Source organism: Artemia sp. Qi Xiang Cuo, chromosome 15 (assembly GCF_049724085.1).
Source record: "Artemia sp. Qi Xiang Cuo chromosome 15, ASM4972408v1, whole genome shotgun sequence".
Lineage (NCBI taxonomy): Eukaryota > Metazoa > Arthropoda > Branchiopoda > Anostraca > Artemiidae > Artemia > Artemia sp. Qi Xiang Cuo.
The window spans coordinates 32821277-32834417 of record NC_142808.1 but is presented as its reverse complement, the minus strand read 5'-3'; the positions used below and the strand labels follow the sequence as shown (position 1 = coordinate 32834417).

Here is a 13141-nt window from a genome sequence, read left to right as displayed (position 1 = left end):
TATCTGGAACCATCAGGGGTGGGTGGGGTGCACTGTCAGAAAAACAGCCATGATATTGGGAATAATACAAAATACAGAATTTAATGGTATTACTTCTATTTTCAGCATGGGTAAATATGTATTACCCATCTTGTATATATATATATATATATATATATATATATATATATATATATATATATATATATATATATATATATATATATATATATATATATATATATATATATATATATATATATATATATATATATATATATATATATATATATATATATATATATATATATATATATATATATATATATATATATATATATATATATATATATATATATATATATATATATATATATATATATATATATATATATATATATATATATATATATATATATATATATATATATATATATATTTATAGCATTTTTATCAATGAATCATTTAAAAAAAACTTTCAAAGAAAAGTAAAGAGCTTCATAAAACCAAAAATGAGCAGAAACAAAGTAAAATAATTTTCCAAATGTAAAACTACCGAAAAATAACCATCAATAAATAAATGAAACCCAAAATCAACATAATTTACAATAAATAACAAGTCAATTTTAAAACAAGTAGAAACTAAGACAAGTGGACATGTCAATCAATCCAAGCTAAAAGTTTCAACTTGATACCCTAAACCATTCCTGAGACATTGCTGATGCATCCTTTTGACAACCTGTAGTCTATGTGCATAGTGTGTTTTGATGTAGTCCAGCATTTTTTCGACATTCCCCAAAATTTTTACCTTGAATGACACACAATGACAAAACTCAAAATCTTAAAGTAAAGTGTTTACTGACAACTTCTACTGACAGATTCAGGAATTTGTCAATAGAGGCAGATGGAATTTTCAGAGCCCTGTAGGGATTCTCATATTGCATTCCAGGCTCCATGAAAACCTGAATTTTAAATTATCAAAGCATGCATTATCCTTTGCATGAAAACCAGATATGGGAAAGCGGTCAAATTTTGATACAAAATACAGAAAAGAGTGGGAACACCTGACCTTTGTTTGATATAGCTCAAGCAGCTCTTTCTGTCTTGACTTTACCCATCAGCAACACCTTCATGGAGAGAGTGTTTTCTGTTATGAATCTTGTCAAATACAAAATTCAAAACAGGATGCAGCTGAAAATACTTAACTCTATTGTGACCATCTAACTTTGGCTAAAGTGCCAGTGAAAATGCTGCAGGGACTTTGATCCTACACCCTTTATGCTGAATAGATTTATCATTGACATGTATGACACCAAAAAACCATCCAATGACAATGAAATAAACCTGAAGAAAATAGAATAAAAAAAATAATTTATGTTGAAACTAAAAAGAGCTAATTGGATTGTAAGTGAAACAGATTTTTATGGTTCTTATGTTTATCTTGGTTTGTATAATGTGTCCATAAGTATAGTATAGCCTAAATAAGACTCATATGATTACCCTACTAAACATTCTTCCTATATTATCTTTTACATGTTTTGATTCTGATGCATTTGGGTATATAAATAGGTAATTTAAAATTTCAATACAAAATACATATTTGGTAATGTATTTAGAAACATTATTCAAATATATTAATTACAAAGTATTTTGTATTTGTATACTTTAAGTATTTTATCTATCACTGTCTTACATAAGTAATAGAATTGTCCCCAAATTTACTATAAGAATTTCAATGTTTTATCATATTCTATTAGTTTTGTGTCTCATGTTCCTCAGACTATATCTGGAACCATCAGGGGTGGGTGGGGTGCACTGTCAGAAAAACAGCCATGATATTGGGAATAATACAAAATACAGAATTTAATGGTATTACTTCTATTTTCAGCATGGGTAAATATGTATTACCCATCTCGTATATATACATATATATATATACATATATATATACATATATATATATATATATATATATATATATATATATATATATATATATATATATATATATATATATATATATATATATATATATATATATATATATACATATATAAATATACATATATATATATATATACATATATATATATATATATATATATATATATATATATATATATATATATATATATATATATATATATATATATATATATATATATATATATATATATATATATATATATATATATATGTGTATATATATATATATATTTATAGCATTTTTATCAATGAATGATTTAAAAAAAAACTTTCAAAGAAAAGTAAAGAGCTTCATAAAACCAAAAATGAGCAGAAACAAAGTAAAATAATTTCCCAAATGTAAAACTACCGAAAAATAACCATCAATAAATAAATGAAACCCAAAATCAACATAATTTACAATAAATAACAAGTCAATTTTAAAACAAGTAGAAACTAAGACAAGTGGACATGTCAATCAACCCAAGTTAAGCGTTTCAACTTGATACCCTAAACCATTCCCGAGACATTGCTGATGCATCCTTTTGACAACCTGTAGTCTATGTGCATAGTGTGTTTTGATGTAGTCCAGCATTTTTTCAACATTCCCCAAAATTTTTACCTTGAATGACACACAATGACAAAACTCAAAATCTTAAAGTAAAGTGTTTACTGACAACTTCTACTGACAGATTCAGGAATTTGTCAATAGAGGCAGATGGAATTTTCAGAGCCCTGTAGGGATTCTCATATTGCATTCCAGGCTCCATGAAAACCTGAATTTTAAATTATCAAAGCATGCATTATCCTTTGCATGAAAACCAGATATGGGAAAGTGGTCAAATGTTGATACAAAATACAGAAAAGAGTGGGAACACCTGACCTTTGTTTGACATAGCTCAAGCAGCTCTTTCTGTCTTGACTTTACCCATCAGCAACACCTTCATGGAGAGAGTGTTTTCTGTTATGAATCTTGTCAAATACAAAATTCAAAACAGGATGCAGCTGAAAATACTTAACTCTATTGTGACCATCTAACTTTGGCTAAAGTGCCAGTGAAAATGCTGCATTGACTTTGATCCTACACCCTTTATGCTGAATAGATTTATCATTGACATGTATGACACCAAAAAACCATCCAATGACAATGAAACTTTTGAGGAAATTCTGGACAATATAGAAAGAGGATTTGATTTTTACTTTGAAAATGATCTTGAATACTAGTCAAAGATAAATACAATATTTGATTAAAAAATGTAAGAAACTAATTCGAAGTTCATTAAAAGGGAAAAACAAATGAAATAACAATTGGAACTGATGAAGGACCTAGCCAAGTACAATTTTGTCTCATATGTATGTCTTTGGCTTCTGTTTCATGACATAAATCTCAGAACGTTGTCTTTAGCCTGCAATTTTATAGGTAGTTGCATTGATAATGGTCAATCTTATTTCTTATCTTTGACTTGGTTGTTCTTGTTGTTTCAATTTATATTTTGAAAGCTACAAAACATTTTGTTCTCATAACTGTTTGAGAATTTACATCTTTTTGAAGCTTAGAATTGCAATGTCATAAAAATATTGTATAAAGGAGTAAACTTTGATGTCACTTACCTAAATGACATTTTGGAGAGATGTGATCTTCAAGGATCATGCTTGTCTTTAGTTCTTCATTAGAAAATTCTGTCTATTAGTTATCTTTTTCAAATGTGCCTTTAACTTCCATGTTTTTGTATAACTTATCTATATTGCAAGACCAGTATACTGAGTACCTATTTCCTTTTTTTAGTTCTTTAATCACAATTTCTATTGTTTATAGGGAATAATTCAGCATATCAGCCAGAAAGTAATGTAAATACCACCTTAGATATTAGCAAGTATTTTTTTTGTTAGATCTTCTTTAATTCCCACTTTTATTTAATTCTCTGACATACCAGAGCACTGAAGAAAATATCTTTCTTGTTAAGCCAGAGACTGAGAACAGAAAATTTTGACTACAAAAGTGCAGATAATCAGTCAAAAATGCTTTACTGTTTCAGATTTTGAAATCTGGTGCTGAAACCTGTCAATAAAGACTGAATCTTACCAATTTTGAGTACTAGTATTCTGAAAAGTAAAATTCACACAATTTGCACCTATCTGGTAATTTGTCTCTGAATTTCTGCTTTTTTTTGCACTCATCCCTGCAAGATCTAATTTCTCCTGAATTTTGAACTCCAACCAAAAAATATAAAGCAAAAATGTGCCATCAGCACATTTTTGCTTCCCTTTGTCCACTATCTAATGTCAGGCACCTGGCATCACTGAGTAGTATTAGCAGTAGAATTAGTAGCAGCCTTACCAGCAATAGTAATAGTAACAGCAATAGTTAGTAGTAATAGTAGTAACAATAGCAGAAGTAATAGGCCTGTTTTTTAGCACTAAGATCTTACATCTAACATCTTACATGTTTCTGCAAATTATCATTTTTTAACTCATCTTTGTTCTAAGATCTTACAGCTCACTGATGTTAGCAAAAAGTGTGAAGACCACCACTGTTCTGCCATGTAGAACAATGATGAGAGAACTTTGATGATCTACTCATCATTGTTCTATGACTGCTGATCAGAGCAGAATGATGAAGGACGTTTGCACAAAAACAACCAAAGATGTAAGATCTTTGTTCAAAGATTTCACTTTTAAGCATTTTCTGACAACAGATGTAAGATCTTAGCACATTGACGAGGGAAAAAACAGCCCTAATATTATGCAAATAGTCTCTTGGTTAGTCTACTACCCCACAACAAGCCCTGTAAGTTTCAATATCTGCTACAACAAGCCCTGTGAGTTTCAACTGCACACACAAGGTTGTTCCTTAGATATTGCTGATATGCTCTTTTGAAAACCTATATGCAGATGGTCTTGTAATTCAGTTAAACTTCCACTTGATATTTCTTAAAAATTTCCCCATCATACACTTAGCCATATATGTAATAGTAGTCACAGTAGTAGAAGGAGGAGTACTAGTAGTAATAGTTACAGGACTAGTTGTGATACTAACAGTAATAGCACTAGCACTAGTAGCAGTAGTAGCAGTAGTTGTTTTAAAATTTAAAACAAATGAACCTGATCTGAGAGATCTGAGAGATTTGAGTCTCCTCTTGACAGCAATGTCAGTTGAGACTTCTTTCAATATGACTAATTTTCTTCCTTCTCAGCACAACGCCATTAGCTGCAAATACTTTCAATACAGAAATAATTAATACAACTCAGCTTCAATCTAAAAAAGAAAAGACAATCTTCCTTTATAGCAGGATTTTTTTTTTTTTATTTATTTATTTATTTTTTTTTTTTAACACGGACATATATCATTGCTAAAACCATCAATCAAACCTATTATACATACAAGATCAATCCCTTTTTCAACACTGACAATACAGCAATTACATTACTATCAGCATCAGATAAAATCATTTTCTCTACCACTTTCCTGTATAAACTTAATAAACAGGTCTGTCATCCTATACTTCAAAAAATCATCATCAATCAAAATTCCTAATGCAAGTGCTACTGAAAATTCTCCTAAATTTTCCTCTTTGCACAAATTCATCATTTCTTTTCTCAAATTTTCATACTCCTTACATTCAACAACATAATGGAAAATACTTTCTATCTTACTACAGTTATCACACTGAGGACTATCAGTTTTGCCTATGATAAACAACCTATGCTTAATACCTACATGGGTCAACCGAAAACGGAACATTAAGCAACCATATTTTCTTTTTAATCTACTATAATTTTTCATACCAAAGCCAGGCTTCTTTTTCTGGGTAATTACTACTATTATCCCTCATTTCCTCAAAATGTTTTGGTAAATTTTTCTAACCATCCCTCTAATCTGTTTGTATGTTTCTGTAGGAGGTCTAAGGGCCATATTTTGTGATGTCAGTTTGGCATATTTGTCTGCTTTTTCATTACCTGCCACCCCCACATGGGCTGGACACCACAAAAATTGTATCACTATTCCTTTCCCAACAATCATCAGAATTGAACTATAGCACTTATGGACCTCCTCATTTTGTTAATTTGGAAAATTCTTTAGGGACTGGAGGGCAGATTTCGAGTCACTGCATATGAGGACCTTAGATTGGTTTTCATCACTTTCACTAGTTTTCCTCAATACCCATTCTAGTGAACATTCAATTGCTTTTATTTCTGCCTCAAAAACAGTTGATTCTTTACTTAGTGACTTTGTTATCACTGTATTTAATTCTGGAACCACTGCTAAACAACCCACTCCTACACCATTTATTTTTGAGTCATATGCATTTGTTTCAACGTATTCTTGATACTTGCAATTCAAAACTGAGAAAAATTCCTATCTCATTATTATCAGTTCATTTTCCATTTTTTTCCATGCGATCCATCTGGCATTCAATATGAGCCCAATCCCAGGGGGGAATTTGCTGTGGTTTTTTATAACATAGTATTTGGTGAATAGGTACTTCTATACTTTCCTAGGTTATTAATTGTTTAAATTTCTCAGGCGAAATCAGATATTTCCATATTCTATGGTTATTACTGTTGGTGGTTCCACCAGGTTCAACTATCAATTTCTCAACTGGGTGGTTATAGTCTGCTTTCCATAGATTGTTCACGTATACTATAAGCATTTTATCCCGTCTTGTGTTGAGTTTCTCCACTCCAGACTCACCCAGGAGAAAAGGAATTGGGGTGCTCTGTTGAGCTCCAAATACTAATCTTAGGGCTGTATTCTGTATTGTATCAAGTTTTCTGAGAGTAGATTCTGGGGCAATGCTGTATATCAAACTCCCATAATCAATTTTAGGTCTTATGTATTTGATATAAAATTGTCTTGCTGTAACTATGTTGACACCATGCTTTCCACATGAAAGCATCTTCATCAAATTCAGTCGCTTTGCACAGGATTCTTTTAGATATTTGACATGTTGACTAAATTGAAGTTTATCAACAATGTGTATTCCAAGGACTTTATGACAATTGGTTACAAGCAGTTCCTCTCCAAATAGAGTAAGTAGGGGAGGTCTTATATTCCTCTTAGATGTGAACAACATAACTTTGGCTTTGGATGGTTCAAAATCAAGATCTAGTCCTAGGGACCATGACTCTATTTGGTCTAATATTTCTTGGACAACTTTTTCTTCTTCTTCCACTGTGTTTTGGATTGTCCAAGTATTATTATCATCTGCAAAGATTCCTCCTTTGCAGTTATTGTCTTCTAGAGGGATATCAAATTCTCCAACATTATAATAGTCTGGTCCAAGAACACTTCCTTGTGGAACACCTCTTTCCACCTCTGTTTCCTTTGATCTTTCTTGTCCTACAGTCACAGCAATTTTTCTATCTGACAGGTAGCTCAGTGTGAATTTCATCAAATTTACATTCTTTTTTGCTTTAGATAAACCTTGTGGTATCTGTCTGTAAACCAAATTATCAAAAGCTCCTTTAATATCCAAGAACACTGCAATCATTACTTTGCCATTATCAAGTGCATCAATGATGTCTCTCTGCATCATGACCAGGTTATCTACTGTATTTCTCTATCAGCAAAAACCTGTCTGAATATCCTGCAGCAGGTTAGCTTCATCTATTGCAAATCTCAGTCTTTCTTTTACTAGCCTTTCATATATATTACCTCCAACTGGGAGCAGAGTTATAAAACGATGATTTTCTACTTTGTATGGTTTATTTGGTTTTGGGATCATGTTAGATGTGCCATTCTTCCAAATTGTAGGGAAATCGCCCTCCTTCCACAATTTATTGATGAGCTGTAGCAGAATATCCTTCCATTTATCAGTCAACCTTTTAAAGAAAACAGGGTACGTATATGTTGTCACTGCCAGATGAAGTCTCTGGTAGTGTCTTTAGAACAAGTTCAAATTCTGATTTTGAGAAGGGTTTGTTCTAATTTGATACTGATTTTTGCATAGAAAGTTTTCTTGTTTTAGTGAAAGTTGCTGAATGTGGGCTGGTTCCTTCAAATGGATCTTTCTTATCTAATGTATTGTGGAGATGACTTGCTTCTGCCTCAGCCTTTGTTTTGTTATCAGCAATCACTTGTCCTTGGTAGGTTGTCGGCCCCTCCGGATGGTGGTACAATTCTCTCCTATTCATCTATCTTATGAAGGTATACACTGTTCCAAATGAATCCCTGAAGTTGAGATTTGAAACAAAATGCTTCCAAGATTCTGTTTTAGCTTTATTCATTGTTTTACTAAATTCTGCCTGTGCCAATATTTTTTTTTCCATAGTTTTAAATTATCAAACTCTTGTTCTAATTGTTTGAAGCTTGGTTTAGTTTCTTCTTATTTAAGCTACACTGTTCATTCCACCATATTGGTTCATTCCTAGTCTTGTTGGGGATAGTCTTCTTAGCCACTTCCATCAGTAGATCTTGTAATCTTTCAATTTTCTTCTCTGTAGTCATAACTGTTGCCAGTTCTTCTTCAAGACTTATCCTTGTAAGTTCTTCCTGGAAGTAATCCCAGTTAACTTTCTTAAATTGAAAGGTAGGGCGTGTTGGTGGGGTTTGACTTCTTAGTGTAGATTCTTTATACTCAATTATCACTGGCTCATGATCACTGGTTAAGGTTGGTTCAGGAGTTAAACTTTAGTTGATTGATTATTGCTACTGCAGAGAATGTCAGGTCAATGGTAGAGTATACTCCTGTAATTGGGTTTCTTCTAGTTTGAAGTCCAAGTGGGGTCACTAGGCCAATGTCATCATTATTATCCAGAGCACTTAGGATACCTATACCACTACAATTGAGATCCACACAAACACCAAGCATCTGAATGGGCGTTAAAGTCACCAGTAATAATAAAAGGCTCTTTGGCTTTAATCACTTTTTTCACTTTATTGAAAATGTCCTCTGTTTGTGGCTCATTTCCATTGGAGTTATATATATTAACAATAACTATTGTATTCCTCTTACCCAGGAATACTTAACAAGCTACCATCTCAATTTTAGAACTTGTGATGTCTTTAATATCTAGTTTTTGAAACATTAATGACTTTTTAAGGCATACTAATATTCCTCCTCTTGTCTGTTCAGCTCCATCCTTTCTTATTACTTCATAATTTCTACGTCTCCTTGAATTCTGGGGTTGTGGCCATGTTTTTTGAAAGCATCCGATATCAATTTTTTCTCTTTCTAAAAACACTCTAATAAATTCTTTTTCCTTTCATAACAGATTGGATGTTAAAAGATAACAACTTCATTCTAGTTTATTTGCTAGATTCCAAATTTCTTCTACATTGATTTCAACTTTGAAAAGTGAGTGCATAAGTTGACATAACTTCACTATCCTATCTTTCATTTCTAATTCCTTGATGTCTATCACTTCTGGCATTTTGGATACAAATAACACTAGCTGTTGAAGGGTGTTTTTTGGTTCAAGGGGGGTGGCTCTTTCACAACCTTCTTGTTGAGTGCATCTGCATATCTCGGTATGCATTAGCTGCTCTTTTCATTGGTACGTTCTGGGCAACTGCCATTTTTATAATTTTATGGCTTTGTTGGTGGGCTGAGCAGCTACCAGATGTTGTTGAATTTTTTTTCTCACAGTTAGCACAGATATACTTTTAGTATTTTCCTGACTCTTTGGTTTCTAGTTTTGAGGGACACTCATTTGAAGTGTGTTTGTTTGCACAGCTCAAGCATACAGCATGTGGTGACCTACACTTTTCTTGAGTGTGGCCATACTTTTGGCATTTAAAGCACTGAATAATGGGTCGGTTGTATCTCTCAATACTTCTTTTTCTTCTATATAGCCAAATAGACTGGGGAAGAGAGTTACTCTCAAATGCTACACAAATACTCATGCTATCTTATAATTTTTTGGTCTCTTGGTTGTATCTTTTTAACCTCTTTAATTCCTTAATCTCAATATTAGTTTCTACCCTGAAGTCTGTCAGCAGTTCGTACTTTAAACAATCTAGTGCTATTTGCTTGATTACACCATAGCTGACCTGTCTTTTCTCTTCAGGTGCTACATCAACAACATCTAGCTTCTGAATTTTCATTAAAGTCTCCAATGCAGTTTGTGATTGAACATATACTGATAGTCTATTTCTATCATAGTTTGAGTAAAAGTAAAATTTTTCTGTTTGGAGAATTTTCTTAAGTTCTAGAGTGATTGCTCTGTCTGATGGAAGTTTTACCTGTGAGGTGAAAACCACTGTTAGATTAGTCCCTGATACACTGCTTATAAACTCACTAGCTGCCTCTATTCTGTTATTTTTAGCTCTGAATTTCTCTGGAAATCTTTCATCTATAGGAGGTTTAACAGTTTTTGAAGTTTCTTGCTCAAGAAGTGAGCCACTTCTCTTAACACTTCTTTTCAGTAAATCACTGATCCCTTCAGCCTCCATAGGATTTACAACATTTGTGATGTCCTCCTTTTCTTCTTCGGGGAGGGGAGGATAATCAACTTACAACCCTGAAACTCTATTATGAACACTTACTGATGGTACAAATTGTAAGTGTTGGGTTTTGGGCGCAAGGTGTAAATGACCTTGATGAATTGAATATGGCAGAGGTGCATAGTAAACTGTAGGGGGACCTTGAGTATCTTGATATGTTGAGTGAGGAAATTGTATAGGTGTTTGATGGGGCTGTCCAGAGCTTACTGGAAATGGATGGGTTTGAGATGGTGAGCATTTTATGTGTGGTGGTGATAATGATATTAGTGGAGGAGACAATCCTACTAGTGCTGGTGTTGATCCTGTTTGTACATGGGGTGTCTCTAGTGGATGGATGGTTCCCACTTTGACACTTCCCCCCGGGAAAACCCTCATTAGAGGGTGGAAATTCATTAATCAATCTTAATCCAAATATTGTAAATGCTCTTACCCGAAATCAAAACTTCAGAATGCGAAATAGTCTAGAAAATAAGCTGGGCAACAATTTTTTAATTTTACCGCGTTGTCCGTTTTCCTCGATCTCTCCCTGCAAACAAATGAACCACAATTGAATGCTTATACATTTTGAAATATTTGCCTTTGACAGCATAACCAGGGCTACTTTCCAGTGTTACCAGTACCTCAAAACAAAATGTACCACAAATTGCATGAAAAATGTACCAAAGACAAAAAAATTGTACCATATCCCTAAATTTTTTCCGCATGTTACGCTTCGCGTAACACACGGATCGTCGGTTACGTAAAGTACTATCTATGAAAATTTTGCATAAGACATTTTCATTCACTTTATTTTTCCATTCCGTTGTTTTTCTTTCTCTTCTAATACAGTACATTACTCCTGACCGTACTTGGAAAAAAAATGTTCGGAGTAACATGTATTACTATAGAAACATTTTACTACAGGCCAACAAAAGTCTTTGATCTTCGGCCATTTATGACCATTTATAGCACCGCCCTGATAATGATCCCAAATGACGATTTCAATACAAATCAGGGGCTAAAATCATATTTTAACCTTGTACTCTTACAGAATATTGCCCAAGAGCAGTTGCTGAGACCTGATTTTCCATTTAATAGTTTGCATACAAATCCCCCTTTTCCCTTTTATGAAGGTCTCGATAGAAATTTTATGCAATTCTGAAAAAAAGATAACTTTTACTGCTTTCAAAGTTTGGTAACTACAATTTTTTTGCGTATTATAAAGTGACAACTGTTTCTTAACACGTTCTCTTCTCAATAGCCCCTAATATATATATATATATATATATATATATATATATATATATATATATATATATATATATATATATATATATACATATATCGTTGAGCTAGATCGCCTTATTTTAAATTTCAACTTACTTTTACTTTCTCTCAGCAGACTCCTTTTTCCTGAATAAAAACTTTCAAACTGAGGAGATTCACCTTGGGTGATTGGCATTTGTTTTAATTCCACTAGATTCCCACTAATTCCACTAGACAAAAATACTGAATTGTACCACATTGTACCATAATTTTTTTTTTTTTATTTTTATTTTTTTTTTTTTTTTTTTTGTAAAATGTACCATATTTTGTGGGACTGTACTAAATTGTACCAGTAGAGGTGAAATGTACCAAAATGGTACAATTGTACCACGTTTGGCATCACGGATGCTTTCAGCTAAAGAGCCAAAGCCAACCCCAGCATTGTTGTTGTTTGTTTGAAGCACTCCTGAGCAGGCTGCCCATTGTTCACGTCTCCACGATTTCATCAGAGCCTTTAGGGATGAAAGGTATTCCATGTCCAAATTCAGCTGTCCAGCTGTTGTTCTGTCATGAACGAGGGTCAAATATTTTAAAAAGCCATCTGGCTTTTGTCACTGTGGTTAGGGAGGGGTTTTGAAGAATCTCAAGGCAAAAGCCATTAAATCAATGTCAAGCTGTATTCATATAGCTTGACAAGCTATATACACATACTCATACATATAGCCTACATATCACTAATTTACATGTACAATATTAAAATAATGTGAAATAATATTAATATATACAATTATTAATACAAATTAAAGCACTAAGTGTAGCTTAGTATCTACAATAAAACGGTCTATTACTTCCACATATTTTTTCCTAGCCCATGGTGGTGCCTTTGCCCCCAGGGTTAAAAACCCAAAGCCACCCCAGGGTTGCAACCAGGCGAAGAAAAAATCCTTCGCAAGCATTGTTACCAAGGTTGTGAAAAAATTTGCCACCCGTGACGCTTCGCGTCGCTCGCAGGTACGGCTTACCGATGACATCGATCTTCGTTCATGTAGATATTCTTCTTAAAAAAAGCACCTGGAATCCTAAGCGGACTCCTTTCGGCTAATAACTGCACTTTTCTTCTTCTTCGTTAGAAATCACTTGGACTCCATCATTTGGTGTCTTTCTGGCTTCCAAGTTGGTAGATTCTCCTCCATGGCATTAAATTTATGTTCTTCCAAGGGGGGGGGGAGAAAAATATATTGGCTTTTTCATAAGGGCCAAACAAGCGAAGCGTAGGGTCCTGCTACCATTTCCCCACAAATTAAGAGTAAACTTGGCAGGGACCTCTACGGCTCTTGCGGCAGGACCCGCCACTTCTTCTGCTTGTCGACTCTCTTCTTTAAATTTACTCACTCAAAGAACATCTAAACTAATTAACACATCAATTGCCTCTCTGTAAAACTTCTTTTTTTTAATGGAAGTTGGCAAGTGAGTATCCACAATCAGGTTAATTTCTAATGGAAGTTT

General features: G+C 33.2%; 1 protein-coding gene across 6 annotated transcripts in view; it reads right to left on the bottom strand.

The window, feature by feature from the left end:
• Positions 1 to 10950, bottom strand: part of LOC148943576 (hydroxylysine kinase) — a 37665-nt gene extending 26715 nt beyond the window's left edge. The window contains exons 1-2 of one of the 6 annotated variants that reach the window (XM_089100996.1): positions 10821 to 10950; positions 1186 to 1323 (exon numbers count right to left, since the gene is read on the bottom strand). In XM_089100996.1, coding sequence (XP_088957122.1) covers positions 1186 to 1199 — 14 coding nt within the window. In that variant the 5' untranslated portion in view covers positions 1200 to 1323; positions 10821 to 10950. The other 5 variants (XM_089100997.1, XM_089100998.1, XM_089101002.1 and 2 more) reach the window with 5 other exon arrangements.
• Between the last annotated feature and the right edge of the window lie 2191 nt (positions 10951 to 13141).